Source organism: Watersipora subatra, chromosome 8 (genome assembly GCF_963576615.1).
Source record: "Watersipora subatra chromosome 8, tzWatSuba1.1, whole genome shotgun sequence".
NCBI lineage: Eukaryota > Metazoa > Bryozoa > Gymnolaemata > Cheilostomatida > Watersiporidae > Watersipora > Watersipora subatra.
In genome coordinates this window covers 52897138-52917328 of record NC_088715.1, presented here as the reverse complement: position 1 = coordinate 52917328, position 20191 = coordinate 52897138, and the positions used below count along the sequence as shown (strand labels likewise).

The window sequence follows — 20191 nt, the reverse complement described above, 5'->3', positions numbered from 1 at the left end:
TTCACCCCACTAGTTCGCTAACCATCTGGAGTTCATTCATGAAGAATAATTTATTACCATCATGTTTACCGTTGACTGAATGTAGTGAAACCTTTACAAAAAGCTAAGGAGTTTTATGAATCACCAAATTAAAATAATAGCGAAATGGTTCAAGTGAGCTTACCTAAATTAGACTGTAGCTGACTGGCAGGAAGTAGGCAAATCCAAATTTTGACACAAGTGGCGTTGGGAATTAATTTCACCAAAGAGAATAGTCTCATTAGTCACAAAGAGAAGGAAAGAACTGAATGCAGATGCATTTAATGTCATAAACACTAAAAGCAATTTGCAAGTTGTATTTTTATATGAAACAGTTCTTGGAAATAATTTGCTTTGATCTAGTTTAAGAAGAGGTTGCTCAAGGTCACCACTCTTTATTCAGTGCCATGATGAGCGAGAGTTGTAATGATTATTTGTTCTCTGCATGCAACAGCATCTAAGGTGGCTTCCAAAACTTTCATCAAACTATAGCATCGTTTATCGTCATTCGATCATGTCCACAGTTAAGTCAAGGCCTCTGAATTGTTCATCACACAGGTGGATATGCTGAGGACCGTTGTGAAAGATACTGAGAGAAGGTTGGACAAGTCCTTTTACACTAGCGAACCAATCAGCAGCCAGTCTACTGCCATGTTGGTACACACTCTTGAGAGGTGTATAGAGGAAGGGGAGAGGGACAGAAGACTGCAGGCTAACAGGATATTAGAGGTAAGTCATCTAAGGGCAGGGTAACAGGAATAAGTTCTCTCTGAGCGGGATAGCAGAGGTAAGTTATCTAAAGGCAGGATAGCAGAGAGGTAAGCAAGTCGTTTTAAGTTGGCAAGTGAAAAATGTTAGATATAAGGGCCAGGACCATTCTAGCAGCTCTATGTGTGTGAGGTTGACTTTTAAGAACTTACCTTGACTGTTGCCTGTAATACAAGGTGGAGCTTGTACAAGCCGCATGACAATGCGGCATGACTATTGGTGTCAATCACACATAGTTGACAGTTAAAATAAGTACGTGGCATGAGTTGATTGGTATGAATTACAGGTACTTGCATAGTTTACCGCACTTTGAGATCGGATGTCGGGTTCGTGTTCAGAGAATGCTGAAACCTGACAAATGTATATATTCTGTGATAGGTCCAAAAACAGAAGCATTACAGTAACATAATTGAAACACAAGTTGATATTGCCAGATAGAAGCCAGGTGCAGTATAAGTATAGTCAGATAAGGTTGACTCATGGAAACTCTATATCCATTTCTGATTTCTATTAGTAACACTGACATCATCTGCAGGTGTTTATTTTATATCTGGCACTTTTTAGCTAGAGGAGCAGGTGGCTGACATGAAAAGAATGACGCAGGATGTGGAGAAGAGTATGAATAAGTCCTCTGAAGAGAAGTAATAAGTTCTATTATTAACAGTAGATCTATAGTTGCTTTGAGATTACTTTAGTCACTGCAATTAGATGATGCAATGCGTTTGTAAATACTTTCCATTCCTCCTGGTTCAACATGTGGCTATTTCCATATACCATAAAACTTTTATTTGAACGCCATGGCTCTCTATTGTTCAACCCTTCCCTTAGAGTGGTGCTTTATTAGAGGTGACGTTCAAATAAAGGGTGGCGTTGTATTTTTCAAACACTTCGTCAGAATGCTGAGAATATAAATTCAACCCTTTTACGGACAAATCGAATGCTGCCCATATTTTTTGCACACTCCTCCGGCGGTGTGGCATTAACCCCTTTGGACGCAAAAAATTTGCCAACTTATCTCCAACCTGTCATAGATCTTTATATAAATATGCATGAGGAAACTGATACATGTCTCTACCAGTTGATATATATTGCTTGCAATTAACCTATGATGATCTTATAGCCCGTGTTGCAATTTGTTGGAGCTTCAAAGATTTTTATTTCATTTTAAATTTGAAGGCGTGTTTTCATTTTATAACTATGTTTAACAAGGTTGCATCAAAGCACATTCCACTCATCGATATGTTTGCTACAGTTTACAGCCAAAGTTGGCTTTTTATGTGCAATGGAACAGGAGTTACGAGCGTCGATTCATTGTAAGCTGAGTTCAGATTAAATAATGCTATCATGCTATTAAATAATTTGCGCTACTATCTGCAAATTTATAAGATTATAATGATAATCTATCAAATGCTACAAATATATACAGTGCACCCTCGAGATACGATGCTAATCCATTCAAAAGCTGGCATCGTATGGTGAAAAAATCGTATGTCGGGGTATAGAAACCATTGTAATTGAACAATGAATAAAAAAAAGGTAAAAATCGTCCAAAATTTTATAAAAATGATGTACATATTGAAAATTAGTAACAAAATAGTATGTTAACTTTAGTAACTATAGTCACCTACAGTAGCTGCATTGTATTAAGTGCACCTAGTGATTATAATCTGCAATACTGTAAAATTGTAATCTGTGTACCAAATGCAGATCATACGGTAAGAAGTTCTTACCTTCAAATGGTATGCATAACATAAACTTTGAATTCACTTCAAATAAGTTTAGCTTGCCAAACTCACCCTTAAAACTAAGTTTTAGTATGTATTTTGAACTATTTTAATGAATTTCAATTTTTTATCACGAAATTTATCCTTCATAAGTTCCTGTCTTCATTTTCATTATAAAATTTAGCGTGTCTGGTTGAAACCTTTTTCAACCAGAATTCAATAAGACCGAGCGATGCATTTATCGAAAGTGGCCTCTCACACACCTGACCATTCAATGGCTACCGAAAAGAAAGATGAAATTTTATTTACAGGACGTAAATACCTTTGTAGTAACGTGACTTTAGCTGGTACATCTAACAAATAAAGCAGAGAGGAGGCAAAAACGTATCAATGCTAATTATGTTGCTGTACACTTAAAGATTAATTTAATACGTAATGAAATGTAATTTTTAGCAGGCTAAAGAAAGTTGTCTAGTCCTGTCCAATTTTTCTTCTGGTTCAAAAGAAAAGAATGCTGGTGCAATGCAGAAAACTGCTAGCTAGCTCACGCTTGTAGAAGGATTCAGAGAAGGTGCTACAGTAGTTTTTCTTGTATGAAATGTGCACAGGAATCAATGTAACCGGGCGTACAAAGTTTGTACGTATTTATACCCTAGATGACAGGGCTCTAACAAGTTTCAGAAAGTAATGTGAATGTGTCAACTATCTTGAGTAGCTAGTTATATGAGTGACATACATACGATGAATTGTATTCACGTAGGAGATAACAAACCCACCTTGCAAAGACATGGTCAAACAAGAAAAGAAAGCAAAATCAAAAGGAAACAAATGAAATGGAAAAAATATGAAAAACATGCCACACAAGAGATAAATAATATATATTATACATGCATTGTTTTAATGTACTAATTCACATCAGAAAATTAAACACTTGAAATGTTTCTGCTAATGTGGGGTTTTCTGTATCTTCTACTTCCTCACCCATACTAAATGGTTGCTCCTTTTGAATGCTGATCGCGTGCATGACCTTCCAACTCCTTCAAATCTTCAGTCGGAAGCTCTTTCTTGTGCTTGCTTTAATGGAGTTCTTGTTTTAATAATAATTGCAAATGCTGATTGGTTGCGATCATATTCCTTGACAATGTTAATAATACGGGTGCCTTCTTCTTATTTATGAGATCCAACTTTGTTGACATAGAAATCATTTTTCCTTCGTTTTGTAACGTTTGTATCGGTCTCAGATTCCATAGCTAACGAATTAAATGTAGGTATTGTAGTTATATAGGTATGCTGACTTGAAAGTTTATAGTAAAATATAATATAACACTACAAATGAATATTTGCTGTTGCTTGTGTATTTTACAGGAATTTTTCCACGCGGAATGCTGACATGAAAGAAGTCGATCATCGTGTCCCTTCTAAACTTTCTGAAAATGTTTTCGGCAAACCAAATTTCGGTGTCTTTTTTTATTTCGACGTGCGTTATGAGCACACCGACCGCCAAATTTTAACTCGGGCGAAACTTTTCTCAAAATCGTATGGTGAAATAAAATTCGTATAGCAAGGTGAAGATCTCACAATGTTTGACTTCGTAAGGTGAAAAAATTGTATATCAGGGTAATCGTATCTCGAGGGTGCACTATCAGGGTAATCGCATCTCAAGGGTATTCAAGAACAAGCGAAATGAGCCAACCATAATTATAATATATGCAGAAACAAAAACTAATATTTTGAAAACCAAAAATATTTGCATTGTTTGCTCGGTAGGCTGCATTCCAATTGTCACTTTCGTATGGAACCATTTCATCCTCTTTTAGCTGTTCAATATCTTCCACAATTTCTGCTGACCTAAACTCTTCTGCATTGCTGAGCTTGTCACTATTAGCGTCCAAACCATTTTTTAGCAGAGCAAAACTTACGTGTTGCTACCTGAAAAACTTTTCGTGAAAATAATCATAAACTTTTAGCCGGATGCATGCTTCGCGCAAGTCGTTCAAAACATCGTAATTGCTCATACATTTTTCACAAAGTCGAAGTATCAAAACCACGGTAAACAAGGAACTAACTACTATTAGCCTGGTACAGGTGTTGTTGTATGGTGGTGCAATCAAAGTTTTTAATGATAAAACCTAGAAGCTAAAAGCTTTTAGCATAGTTAAAAGCTATGAACTGCATTGAAGAGTTTTCTGTGATTGGTCGGTGTCTTGGAGTTGTTGCAAATCATCTTTATCGACCATTTATAAAATTAACAAAGCGTTTGTTTGTAACACTCATTTAGGTATCGCAACTTAACTATAGATATATTTCTCAAAGTTTGTGTGTATGCGTGTCCAACTATAGTTATTAAAATCTTGGAATAAAGAATCCGTAAAGCAGAAGATTTAATCTCGGTACCTCCCGTTCGCCAGTCGGACACCTTACTAAATCACACAAGCTTAATAGATTTACTAGGCAATATATGTCGCTATATGGGAGCAAAATGGGATGAAAATGCTTGTATTGAAGCAAAGGCCTTGGTTGGCTACATGCAACAGCAAATCTTGCAGATTTTTGCTACAAAATGCTTAATCCAAATTTGTAATTTTTCTAAGATACGCACACTGATTGGGTATCTGCTGAAGACAGTACATATTCAAGACCTTTTTAAGAATATTCATATATTTTCAGCGAATTTGCTAATAGTTATTTATTAGAGTGATAGGTTTATTGTTTACCATGACTCACGTATATAGCAAACAAATTCAGTTCATGAGTAATGTACAACGCAACGATATTCTTAACGTTAATTGACTAGACTGGGTTAATATAATAGGAAGAATGGTCTGAGCTCGACCTCCTTGTTTAGCCATATGTTAAAAGTTATGTACTGCTCATGTAAGTTTACGCAGTCATCTTATTGGTCAGTGTATTCTCCTGTAAATTATATTAGACTTTTTTACGTAAAAAGGCTTGCTTACCTCTTTGTTAGATGTAAAGATATTTGCTCTAAATAACTTAGATCGGTGGGAGTTTTAACTGGCTGCTTCCTGTTGTAGATTCGAAAGGTTGAAGGCTGATTTGGAATCTAGATTACAGGCTGCTGACGAGAGGGCGATCAATGCCAGGAGCCAATCAGATTCGCTGAAAAAACAGCTGGAGCTGGCGCAGTAGGCTATATTTTCTTTAAACTTTTAGTATTAGCTTATGTTTTGTAGATATAGGGTTTCCACCTTCAAACTACATTTTTATGTTGTTTGAAGATTATGGCTAAGTATGGTAGATCAGGGTATGTAGTGCATGCTACTGTATTTGATTCGTCGAGTAAGATAGTAAAATTATTTAAGGATTTTAAAACATAACGTAAATCACTTGGCAAGGCTAACCAGCAGTTTGCTCTTTGCAAGCATATGTACTTTAGTGTATGACCTCCATTTATGATTCAAGAAATATCAAGGTTACATAACTCAATTGTTTCGAACAAAAAAGTTTAAAATATTACAAACAATATGGCTGGAATAGGTTAGAATAGCTTACCTTCCTTCCCAAAACTCACCTGACAGACGACATTTGAAACTACATATCGGCTGTGTAGCTGTTAATCCTTCTGAGCTTAAGGAAAGCTAACCCTTTCTTTTATGAAAGTACCTGATCTAGCTGTTGGTCACACATGATATCAAGTAAAAGCTGCTATTTGTACTCAGTAAGCTAATAAATAAGTTATTACATGATAACATAGCTAATGACCTACGAAGTAATATATTTCGTTTGGAGTTGTTTACTGCTGCCTAATTCTTAGCTGTAGATTAGACAACTCCTACATCATTCTAACTCAAAAAATTCAGTAAAATTTAGTCACATTGATTAAATACTTAGTATTCAGTTGCAAAGACCCGGGGCAAATGAGTGCATTATACAAAGGCTCAAATTGATGGTATGCATACCCACTCGCCATTGAGTATTTTTATGTTACTCCGAGTATAGTTTGTGAGTATTAGCACTAGTTGTCAATAATAATACTTTGTATGTACTTCTTCCGTGAGTTTAGTTTGTCTTTGTAATATTCTAAGTTTTTACTGCATGATTTGATATTGAATATTTGGTTTGCTGATGCGTGGTAATAAGTCACTGCAATAAGAATACCTTCGCCGAGAAGAGTTCCAGGTCTGTCGCCTTTACCAGAGTTCATGAAATTGCTATCTATAATATGGTTCTTTGACAAACTATTCAAGATCAGACAGCCGATCATGTGTGTAAGATGATTTACTGGTTTTAGTATAAGCTTTCTCTTATGATTTGGTCAATCGCTATAACACAAGCCTGATATGTTTTTGGCTACATTTTGAGTTTATGCCAATCAAAATATGAGTGTGAAATTTAGTAGAGCATATGCATCAGGTATTCATCTAAAGCTAAAGTTTTGGGTTGTCGATAGCTGAAGTACTTTCCCCATATTAACCGTTTTCCATATTAATTATTTTCCATATTAACCATTTTCCATATTAATTATTTTCCATATTAACCATTTTCTATATTAACCATTTTCCATATTAACCATTTTCCATATTAACCATTTTCCATATTAACCATTTTCCATATTAACCATTATCCATATTAACCATTTTCCATATTAACCATTTTCCATATTAACCATTTGCCATATTAACCATTTGCCATATTAACCATTTGCCATATTAACCATTTGCCATATTAACCATCTTCCATATTAACCATCTTCCATATTAACCATTTTCCATATTAACCATTTTCCATATTAACCATTTTCCATATTAACCATTTGCCATATTAACCATTTGCCATATTAACCATTTGCCATATTAACCATCTTCCATATTAACCATTTTCCATATTAACCATTTTCCATATTAACCATTTTCCATATTAACCATTTGCCATATTAACCATTTTCCATATTCACCATTTTCCATATTAACCATTTTCCATATTAACCATTTTCCATATTAACCATTTGCCATATTAACCATTTGCCATATTGACCATTTTTGATATCAATCACTTTCCATATTGACCATTTTCCATATTGACCATTTTCGATATCAATCATTTTTCATATTAACTGGGGCGGCACTGTACTTAACCCAGCAGCTAAACCCAGTAGTCCCTTATATTCGGCGGTGAATCGGGACCGGTACCCGGCTAAAAGGGAATATCATTGGAATAGAAACTGATAAACACATCTATATATGGGCATGTCCATAAATAATAATTTGACATTTAGAATTATTTGATGCCAACTACACATGCACATTTACTTCCATTATAAACTCTTCGAATTAATTGATGCAGTATTTTCTTGGCTTTCAGATAATATAAAGTTTACCGCTTTCAAAATAGTATTTCCAGAGCTATGAAGTGCAACTTGCGTAAATGATGGGACATTTGTGATGTCCCATCATTTACGCATGTTGCACTTCATCGCTCCAGAACTACTATTTTGAAAGCAGTACATTTTGTATTATTTGAAAGCCAAGAAAGTACTGCATCAATTAATTCAAAGATTTTTATAATGGGAGCAAATGTGCATGTGTAGTGAAATCAAATAACTCTAAATGTCAAGATTTTATTTATGGACACGCCCATATATGAATCTCAAAGTCCATCGGTCGTTGTGTCCAGCTTTAGATAATATAATTTAGGAAAGATACATCTGCTTCGTGCTGGATTTGATCTCGGAACCTTACAATCGCCAGGCGATAATCTTACTAATTAAGCTATGCGAGATTCAATGATTTCATTAGGCGATAAAAATCGCCTACGTTGGTCAAAATAAGCATAGCACTCTGCTTTACGCAACGTCACTAAAGCTTACTCTTACTGCTCTTATTAGTAAGTTTAGCAATACGATAGTAGCGTACTCAAATTAGTCATTGTCAATGTTCCAGGCTAATGGCTAGTGGCAGACACCTGCATTACCTGCCACTGTTTAACAGTTGTGTTTTAATGCTCATGCAATGCTGGGCCTTCAACTAGTCTCTAATAAAGTCACTTTTTCCTCAATCAGTGCATTTTCCTCTTTTCCTTTGGTACATTAGACAATTTTGAGGGTCGAAAGTGTTTAAGAAGCATGATAAAGAGTGTTACTAGCACTTTGCACTTTTACAACCGTAACAGAAAACCAGCAAACTCGGACAACTGCTATCACAATAAGGCTCGTGGAGGGAACTCACTAGGCAAGAGTATGAGAGAGGTTTATGTAATTTAGTTTTTATTATAATTTTTTATAACCGTCTTTTACCCTAAAAAGTACTCACACCGTGTAAGCTGAACTGCGAAGTAGCGAGAGATTACTGTATACCCTTGCTACGACAACCATATCAAAGTTAAAAAAATTTGATACTTTCTGCTGCATTGAAATGCCTAAGTTTTTCCGCGAAGAGATAGCAACTCCAATAAGATATACAATTGAAGCGGTGAAGTATGCCATTGCATTTCTTTTACAAACAAATATTTGTCTTTCACTCTTTGCCTCCCTTTTCAGTTATTTCATTAAATTGATTACTAGTAATTCTGTTTTCTCACATAGAACAAGTTCCTTTCATCACTATTGTTACGCGTGTCCTATCAATTATCGCTTGTAACTCACTCATAGAAATCTAAGTCTATTGTTCTGTTGAACTGTTTCTCTATTATCCTAGCCGATGTGAATGAGCCAAAAATAAAGGACAATAATAGACAACAATGACTTTGATACGACTTGCACGCGCTGCGCTTTATGTTGGGTAGTTAGGAAACCTTTGAGCTGAGCATAGTGTCGCTGACTCTCTTCGGCAGCGGGTTAATTATTGGATCATCATGTTTCAATATGATGCTACTGGGTAGGTCTTGTATTAGTTTTTGATTTTGTGGGTTGAATTTTATTTTTTAACAGACGGCAGGCGTTCTGTGTGAAATGAAAGTGGTTTTTGCTCCTTTTGAACAAAATAAAAAGTTTGACTGATTTTTTGATGTTCAATATATTCAACATGAAAAAAACATATGACGTTGTTACATAATTATAGAGAGTAAGTAGGCTATTACTAAGCCTTGTTGACTGTTGTACTAACTGGAAACGTTTTTGAGGCTTCAAAACGAGCCGATTCAATTCAGTTCTCTTTAAAGGTTGACTTCAACAAAATTCATATTACAGTTATTTGGTATCAAAAGGTTCACCATTACTTGCTTTGCTGTATTGTAGGTGCAAAATAGGTAGAAATGTGATTACAAGCTCTTAAAAGCTCAAAAACGAACAGTTAATCGCCGCCATCATGAAAATGCCTTAGTTTAGAATCTCTTCATTTCGACGACGCTCTCAAACATTGTGGTTATTGTTTTGACACGTGATATTATTACGTGAAATTAAAGGCCAATAAAATGCTCAATATAACACTTCTCGTAGCACTAGTTTATGATAAACACTTCGGGCTCTACCCGAAAGCCCTTATCAAATATAGATCCTCGCTACTTTATGACGTTTTTGTGATGGCTGCGATTAACTGTTCATTTTGAGCTTTTAAGAGCTTGTAATCCCATTTTCACATATTTCATACCTACGACACAGCAGTGTAAGACATGGTAAGCTTTTTGATACCAAATAATTGTAATGTGAATTTTGTTGCATGCCAGCCTTTAAGAAATTAACAATTCATTTCCTGATTCTTTTGCATTATGGACCGTGGATGAATCGATTCAATTCAATAATCCAGTGCTAAACTCGCAATTCCATTTTCAATCATTTTACAAAATTCAATTTTATTGATAGGGTGTGCCACGTCAATTCAATCCTACATTAATCAAATGATACTAGAGAACCTATTCAATTCATTTGTGAGTTGAGCCTTAAGGCTTGCTCAGGCAAGCATGTTAACTCGAGTGCCCAATTCTGGTACTAACTATTTAGTTGACAAGAGTTTTTCTGTTAATGGTAGAACAACTAGAATCCAGACTTAATATCATGGTATCATTCATTCTCTATATGTGGCTTGATTGAATTACATCTTGTCAGGTTAACGATATATAATTAGTGTATATCATCTACCCTCATTTTGAATTTGTTAAAGACATTATTCTGATGATTATCTAGCAAACTATGTAAGTTGTGATATCTTCAAGCATTACTAACAAACAAGGGCTAGCTAGAACTACCTCAATATAGTTGGCTTTGCGTTTTGTTTGTTGAGGAAATGTGATGCTTACAACATTGGTTTTGTACAAGTATGTTTTAACTGTTAAAGTTTTGGTGTTTGCAACAGCATTTGTTGGAAGGGTTACGTGATGTAACACTAGTTTGGGATCTTGTGACAATGGGTAATGACTGACTATATGGGATGACGTTGTCTTGTTTGTCTAGCACATTGTATGCAACAAAAGCTTTCTAATGATTAAAAATTTGTAGCGGTTAGCGACTGAAACTTTTACTAGAGACAACTTAGGAAAGGAAGCACAACTTCCAAAATTAATTGTCATAACGGACTGATTCTGTGGGAAGCTTTCTCATTCTTGCCAGAGTAGCCAAACAATCATTAGGAACAATTTCGAGATGAACAGATGACATGACAATCTATTATGACATAACAGCATTCCGCTGTGATAGCTGTTTATTTATTAAATAATGGGACCAGCTTGCTAGATTAGTATTTGGCTGTATGCATTTGTGGCGCTTTAGAATTCCCCACGCTTTAGAATTCCCCACGTGGATGGGGTACGCAATTGTTATGCAACTGAGGCATTCTGATACTAATTGTCTACCCCTCACATTTTTAGAGAATTATGGTAGCTTTTACCCTGATTAGGGCTCACAAAGGAATGCAATAACTAAGTTGACAGTGAACTAGTGCACCAATAAAGTCTGTGGCCCGATATTTTTAAAAATATTTTAATGGTTTTAGGCTATGATAACTGTACGCTTGTCCTATAACAAACCAATTTAGTACATGAGGAAATGTCTTGTTGGATTCGTTCAATGATCGCCAATGTCCTGTGTCGCTGAATATGCCTAGAAATAATTGAATGCTTATCATATACCACATTCAACTATGTATTTTTCATGTACACACATCCTCTATGGTACCACCCATGCAATCCAAAAACCTTTAGCGGCGGCAAAAAGAGAAAATGAATATCAAGTCTGGTTCAAAATTGTGATGCCAGTCATCAATACCGTTGTAGTATACAAATCTTTCAAAAAGGAGAGATGTTACATTAAAGTATGTTTTCTAACAATGGTTTTTTAACAAACAGTTATGAATAATATATACTTTTGAACTCTGAGGTTTAGCCCCAAACGTATTACCAGAATAAAGTTGTAGCTCCATGTAACCTAGAAAAAAATACCGCGACATTCACTAGGCAGTAAGCTATGATTTCAAGGTGGAAGACAACTTCTAGGTCAAGAACTTATGAGTATTATTATTAGGCTTACTGCATTCTGAAAAACATGTTTGGTCTGATTCAGCAAAGACTTGAAGCGGAAGTGTTGTGGTATAATAGAGTTCACATGCTTTAGTCTAATAAGGAATAACCTGACAGAGACAAACCATTTTTTGGGGCGTTTGAAACACCGGTCCTATTAACCTTCCGGATACTGCGTTTTATTCTGTATGTAAGCAGGTTTTCCCTAATGCATAACTTATACTTATTATTAATAGTGTTGTTTCACTTTCTCAACATTTCTAACACTTGTATTTATAATGCCACGTAGTTGAAGAGTGATTCTGGTGAATCTTTTTAACAAATTTATAAAAAAAACAAATTAACGCTATTAGCAAATGAATAAATTTCAGAGAATACGAGTAATGATAAATTTATAAACTTAACATTGGTTCATTAAACATCATCAATATATGTCCTTATTGAAAGCTCCTATAAAACCGTTTGTGAGAAATAACAGACTGCATGATTCCAGTTTTGTTGTCAGTCAACTAAGTCGTGTTGTGGGCATATCTTATCAATATCTTACCAATATCATTGTCCTATCTTTGTGTAAGACACAGAGGAGGTCAATTAGCTGCGATGGGTTTTTATAGAGAGCAATACAGAGGCAGTGAGTTGCTACGGGAAGAGCAAAATAGAATGCTGGAGGAAAGGGTGGAGATGCTCAAGTCCCATCTTGAAGGTGAACGTAAGGACTCTCACACTAAGGTATCCAGATTGTATCCCCCTTCTTATATCTTTAGTAAATTTACTAGGTGTTTTTCTTTCACTTTGATCCAACTAAGTTATATTATTGATTTTTACACAATTAAACTGATAACAGTGAGTACATACTGCGTATCACAAGCCATATAGGTTGTGTTAGAAGTATGTATGGCTTCTTTGCCATCATCAAGATCGCATCTGCCATTATTATATAGTTTCAAATAATCTTCGGACATTTAACAACAAACAATGAATGCCAGGCTGTTCGGATTCTGGTTTTCTTAAAGTGTTTGTGCAGCTGTTGGAAATTCAGTGCCGGATTTAAAATATGTCTCTGTTGTCTTGGCGGCCAGTGTTCAGCAACAACTAGTCCCATGTGATAGATATGGGATCCTAATCAGACTTCAATCTATCACTGATTCAAATAATTACTTCCAAAATCCTAACATTGATTGATGGAAAATATTGGCTGTAAATTGTTAAATTTTATAACTTTTTTATCGCTGCTATTAATAACACAGTGAAAAAGTTGTTTGCGATGCGCTTGTAATGTATCAAATCATTTCATAGAGTTGAAAATGTATTCTTTGGGCATGACTAACATGAAGGAAGCCTATTTGCTGATAATCTACGTCTAAGTTTTTTTTATAACTTTTTCAATATAAACATTTTTTATATTAAAAATGAATCAAATAACTAATTTTAAATATGTTGTGGAAGGATGTAGATTGGCAAGACCTGAAGCTATTAGGTTGGCTATCAGGTTGTAGCAATTAGGCTGTGTTCTATTGTTTCATTTTGTTTTGTTTATTGCTCAGCTGGAGTCAGTCAGCGTCGCATTAGACAGCACCAACAGAGATCTCACGTCTGCCCTTTCGAGCAAAGACGAGCTCGTACGTAGATATGCAGGTATGGAGGAAAGGGTGAAGGACTATGAAGTCATTTTAGAAAAATTGACGAATGAGCTGGAGGCTGAGAAGGAGCAATCGAAAAGACTTTGGGAAAAAGATAATGAAGTCCTGAACAGGTAATATATGTAGTGACATACTGAGCAGCATGTATGTCCACTTTGATGCTGGGGTTAGGCAAACCTTTGACGATTAATAAGGCGAGGCAACTCTGAACTACTTTGTTACATGCCGTAGGAATGTTGAACTGGAAACAAAGATGGCGCTGAGAGATGCAGAGATGGCCAGACTTGAGGCACTGCTTGAGAAGACGAAAGAGGAATGCAGTAGAAAAATCAACCAAGAGGTAAGAAGTTGTCTTTCTCCGATCATTCTTATTGCTTTTTAATGCTCAGTAAATAACTGCCGGCTTGTAAATGTTAACGCTGGGGCACAATTAATGCTAACTAAGTTGTGGGGAACCTTTAAAAAACAGGAGTCTAGCAGTGGTCATCCTACAAAGTACACCTAAAACAAAACATTTGCGGAAAACCTTTCGTTACAGTCAAACCTCGACAACAAATTTTTTTACACGTATCATGAAGTAATTATTTTGATGTACAAAGTCGTTTTAGACATACAAGGAAAACGAAGATTCTTGAAATTTCGCTGCTTCTCTGTATCAGTAGGATCAACAGCTGTGGAATGTCCCAGTACTGTTCTTATTGCCTAATCATTATTAATATAATCAGTCCCAGATGATTCAAATCTAGTAGCTCTTCCATGAATGTATATTATTATTGTTATTTATATTGTTGCTATTTCAAGCCAGTAAGCATAAATTTTAATTTACCTCATTTTGTTTTCATTAAGAATATAGATTGTCTCTGAATTCAAATTTACTACAATGCAAGATTTGAAACTGCATTTTAATTAGATACCTTCTTAGCCAGGACCGGTGTGAGCAAATTAACTGTTATTTTGCCTAATTTAATAAAGCCTTTTTTGGCTTTTTACTGTACTGGGCATCTTATCTAGATAGCTAACCTCAACATAAACTCCTTCTATCTAATGTCTTTTAACCCCTTGAAAGTGCAAGCTCATTGTCTCTGATGCTTTATAACCCTTGACAGCATAAACTCCTTGTCCCTGATGCTTTATAACCCCTTCACAGCATAAACTTCTTGTCTCTGATGCTTTATAACCCCTTGACAGCTTAAACTTCTTGTCTCTGATGCTTTGTTACTCCTTGACAGTATAAATTCATTGTCCTTTCTAATTGGCCACCAGGTCGCTCTCACAGAGAAGTATCAAATGGACAAGTTCACAGAAGAAAAGACTCTACTAGTCACCCAAGTGGACAGCCTCACTGCCAGGGTAAACAAACTAGCGCAAGAGCTCAAAGATGCAGAGGTGGAAAATGGGAAGTTGCTTTCCCAATTACGACATACATTAGGTAAGGAGTTGTTTTCCCAGCAACGTCATCATTAGTTGAGGGTTGCTTTTTCAATCTATATATATATTTCTCAAAGTCCGTCTGTTTTCCGGCTATAGCTATTATTAGAACAGCTGAGCTGGACAACAATACAGACTCAAAGTCATGGCTTACCGTCATTGGAAGCCTAACCTTATTAACTAGCTTAGTGGGATTTTCTATTGGCAATATGCCAGGCTACTAGCTTGAAAGGTACAGTTGTTTGACAAAGTTTTAAAACCTTTACAGTTGTTTTTATTTTTCTCTTAATTTATTTCAACTACATGACACACTTTTCCCATGATATGTAGTTTAAAAGTTAGAATGGCAAATGTTGTTATGTTTTAAATACAATTCAATTTTCTGTCCAAAGACTCTTCTATTACACGGGCAACGCCCGGTGGAACAACTAGTTACTGTATACAGTTAGCTGTGGAGTTGCTTTCCGCAACATGTCAGAATACTATTTGAACAAAGTACTTTTTAAGTATGGCATGCAGTGAATGAGGAATTGCTTTCATCAATTGCGGCAGACATTAATTGAGAGGTTTTTTCCCGAGTTATGGCAAACACTGGGTGAGTCTGTGAGTTTGAGTTAAAAACACGAATGTAAAGTACATTGGTAAACATTTCACATCCTACAAGTTTCTCCGTGTAGAGTTTTGTTAAATACTTATAACATCTAGGAATGTAGCGTTGTCCTATATTAAATATTTTGCAGATGTTTGATAAAGCTCTTATCAGTGTATTAAGTTGTCTCTGAAATCAGTATAATTGCCTGAATTTACTTAGAATCAGTTTGTCTGCATGTTAATGATAATTTAAAATGAATTGTCAAGAGATCTCTCAAACAAGCTTATTCAACATATTTCACTTTAAAAACAATATATACAGTCAAGCATGGATAACTCGAACTTCACGGGACCGAGCAAAAGTGTTCGAATTATCAGAGCATTCAAGTTATCAGAGCACTGTCACAAGTCCATATATTTACTTATTTATTAGTAGATACATGTACATATACAAACTATAATATAAATCAAAAGCACAAATGGCTTGTTTCAAATTAAATGCTTCTAGTGTAAAGTTTAAAACGTTTTTATGAAAATGTATAGAGATTTTTCTATCACTTGAGATTGGTTTGTTGTTTGAGGTGATGTTATTGCCAGGACGTTTTTCAGATTGACATTGGCAAAACTTGATCGTTGTTGAAATGCTCAAAAGAAAAGACATTTTTTTCTTTTGGGGTTTTACCCACGATCAATTTTGCCGTTTTTTCTTGAAGTTTATGCAAAGATTACATTACTTTACCTGGGATTCGTTAAGAGCAACACTCCGAGGCAGTTCAATTAGAAGTTTTACGAGGTTTTACGGTACATTGTATATCACTCACGCTTTTTGAATAGATACTTATTGAATGTACACACGTATTCTGTGTTTAGGTCAAACGATGAATGGTTTTTTGTAGCTCAGACAACGTATACGTTTAATTACAACAATTTTTAAGACGTTTTAAACATTCAACATTCCGACGTTGATTCAACACGGAATCAACGTCGGAAAACTATTCATCACAGGCTAGCCGGGTCACGCACTCAAGGATTTTCGCCACGCACATACAAAACAAAAACAACATGCGATTTTTGTTTTGTATGTGCGTGGCGAAAATCTTTGCGCGCGTGACCCGGCTAGCCCGTGCTATTCATCTTATAGCAGTATAAATCAAATTTCACCAAACCTTTAGAAAAGTCGTTGACAAAAATATTTTGCCGATGGTGGTAATAACGACGCTTATGAATTACGAAAAGATGAAGTTTACCTCTATGGCTTTGAATAAAGTGATTTTCTAAAGCGATAACAACCGTTTCGGTAGCCGTTGGGCAAAAAAACGTTCGAATTAACAGTGTTGAGTTCGAGTTATCTATAGCAATTTATCATTACGTGGGAACGGACCAAAGAAAATGTTCGAATTAACCATGTGTTCGAGCTATCCGTGGACGAGTTATCCATGTCTGACTGTATTTCAAAGCAATCTATTGTTTCACTATGAATTTTCTGTTAATTCACTTAGTGCAAAAATCTTAGCATTATTACTTTATATACGTACATAGCTTAGCATCATTTACATACATCATTTATTGTACTGCTTAAAGGTTGACTTGCAACAAAATTCACATTACAGTTATTTGGTATCAAAAGATTCACCATGTCTTACTCTGTTATGTTGTAGGTGCCAAATACAGTCAAACATGGATAACTCGTCCACGAATAGCTCGAACACATGGTTAATTCGAACATTTCCTTTGGTCCGTTCCCACGTAATGATAAATTGCTATAGATAACTCGAACTCAACACTGTTAATTCGAACTGTTTTTTTGCCCAACAGCTACCGAAACGGTTGTTTTCGCTTTAGAAAATCACTTTATTCAAAGCCATAGAGGTAAACTTCATCTTTTCGTAATTCATAAGCGTCGTTATTACCACCATCGGCATAATATTTTTGTCAACGACTTTTCTAAAAGTTTGGTGAAATTTGATTTATACTGCGATACGATGAATAGCACGGGCTAGCCGGGTCACGCGCGCAAGAATTTCCGCCACACACATACAAAACAAAAATCGCATGTTGTTTTGTATGTGCGTGGCGAAAATCCTTGAGTGCGTGACTCGGCTAGCCCGTGATGAATAGTTTTCCGACGTTGATTCCGTGTTGAATCAACGTCGGAATGTTGAATGTTTAAAACGTCTTAAAAAATGTTGTAATTAAACGTATACGTTGTCTGAGCTACAAAAAACTATTCATCGTTTGACCTAAACACAGAATACGTGTGTACATTCAATAAGTATCTATTAAAAAAGCGTGAGTGATATAGAATGTACCGTAAAACCTCGTAAAACTTCTAATTGAACTGCCTCGGAGTGTTGCTTTTAACGAATCCCAGGTAAAGTAAGGTAATCTGCATAAACTTCAAGAAAAAACGGCAAAATTGATCGTGGGTAAAACCCCAAAAGAAAAAAATGTCTTTTCTTTTGAGCATTTCAACAACGATCAAGTTTTGCCAATGTCAATCTGAAAAACGTCCTGGCAATAACATCACCTCAAACAACAAACCAATCTCAAGTGATAGAAAAATCTCTATACTTTTTCATGAAAACGTTTTAAACTTTACATTAGAAGCATTTAATTTGAAACAAGCCATTTGTGCTTTTGATTTATATTATAGTTTGTATATGTACATGTATCTACTAATAAATAAGTAAATATATGGACTTGTGACAGTGCTCTGATAACTTGAATGCTCTGATAATTCGAACACTTTTGCTCGGTCCCTTGAAGTTCGAGTTATCCATGTTTGACTGTACGTAGAAATGTGATTACAAGTTCTTAAAAACTCAAAAATGAAAAGCCGCTATAGATTGGAATCTGTTTATTTTTCTGACGTAGTCATTACAGAAACCATCCTGTAACAACTACGTCCCATTTGAGCCGTTTTGGAAAGCGAATCCAAACTACGGCGGTCTCGTGTGGCTGCAATTAACTGTTCGTTTTTTAGCTTTCAAGAGCTAAAAAACAAAATTAAAATATATCGCGGAATATACTTTTAAGAGCAGAAAAATAAAATTAGGATTTACTTTCTTTGTTTTTGGTATGTATGCCAATTGCTTTTTACGAGTGAAATGCTTGACTAATTTCTATCTTAATAACCAGTTAACCACAACTATTGAATCTAACGAATCAGCGAAATAGTTGGATTCAAAATACATGTACTGAATGATTTAACTCCTTCATTCATCACTGATATGTTTTAATTATCAAGTGTCTGATATCCATGTTGTAATGATTTTATTTTGTACTTACCATAAGATGCACTCAACAATTGTATTGCTAATTCTTTTAATATTTTGTCAAAAGACATAAGGTGAATACCTAAACCTAGTTGCTTCAAGTCTTTTATGAATTTATTCGTTTTTGCGTTTACGGCACCACCTGGCAATACTTTTTTATTTAGTGATTTATTCGTTTTTTGGTGGCAGCACGAGTGAAACATTTTTTATATAAAAATGATTATGGCCTGCCCAATCCAAGTGGATATAAATACATCGATTTTATTACAAGTCTCCTTTATGTTAGCAGTGGATTTATCTCTACTCCTCACTTACAAAGACCTTTGTAAACCCTTTTGATAGCATTTTGAAGATGCTATTACCACAAACATTACCACATTTGCTGCGGATAATGTGGTAATTTAATATCGCATGTCAGATATATTTTGTTGCAGAGGGATAGGCTTTTTTAATATTATGGATTTGGGATGAAACTTCACATCACATGCATAATTTATGTCTGTTTGTCACGATAGGGTAATCTTGACATCGTAAATGACTATATCTTTCAGAAAAGCTGAAGGACGTTGAAAGGTTACAGGGTGACACCTCCGATGACAAGGTCACACTTCAGTCACAGTTGATAGCCAAGAATGCAATGCTGGATAAGATGACGAGTGAGCGGGATCAATATCTCAACATGCTCGAGCAGAGGAATGCGCAGTTTAATGAGATTAGCCTCGCGTGTGAACGAGTCAACTTGCAGGTATACAGTCTGTATCCTCAGACTATTGTCCAAAAGCATTCTTCTGGAATTGGCTCATTATTGTTAGAAACAATAAGAAATAAAGAATAATGAAGTAAAAGTTCTCAAGACACTAACTGTAGGTCTATAGTGAATTATATTATCTTATATATATATGTATATATATAAATCTCAGTCTTGCGGTCTGACCAGCTATAGCTATTAAAATCTAGGAAAAAAATTTCCACTGCATGTTGGATTTGGTCTTGGACCCTCCCGTTCACAAGGGGACAACCTAACCAATCGAGCTACACGAGATGCATTGGTTTCATTAGGCGATATGAGTCATCATATCAGTTAAAATACGCATAGCACTCTGCGGTATGCAATGTCACTAAAGCTTTCTCTCACAGCTCTTATTAGTAAGTTTAGGAATACTAGCGTACTAAAATTAGTCATTGGCAATGTGCCAAACTAATGGCACGTGGCAGGCAACTACATTAACTGCCTCTGTTTATAAGCTGTTTATAACCCTCACGCAACTCTGGGCATTCGCCTAGTTATCTATATATATATAAATATAAACCTTATTGTGTCTGGTTCGTCTGTCCAGTTATA

At 35.5% G+C, this 20191-nt stretch overlaps 1 protein-coding gene across 1 annotated transcript in view; it reads left to right on the top strand.

Annotated features, from left to right (window-relative positions):
- Positions 1-20191, top strand: part of LOC137402719 (coiled-coil domain-containing protein 158-like) — a 91689-nt gene that overhangs the window by 13582 nt on the left and 57916 nt on the right. The window contains exons 6-13 of the mRNA XM_068089224.1: positions 577-747; positions 1351-1427; positions 5546-5656; positions 12530-12644; positions 13460-13668; positions 13787-13895; positions 14819-14984; positions 19401-19594. Of these exons, the coding sequence (XP_067945325.1) occupies positions 577-747; positions 1351-1427; positions 5546-5656; positions 12530-12644; positions 13460-13668; positions 13787-13895; positions 14819-14984; positions 19401-19594 (1152 nt within the window). The remainder of the gene's footprint in view (positions 1-576; positions 748-1350; positions 1428-5545; positions 5657-12529; positions 12645-13459; positions 13669-13786; positions 13896-14818; positions 14985-19400; positions 19595-20191) is intronic.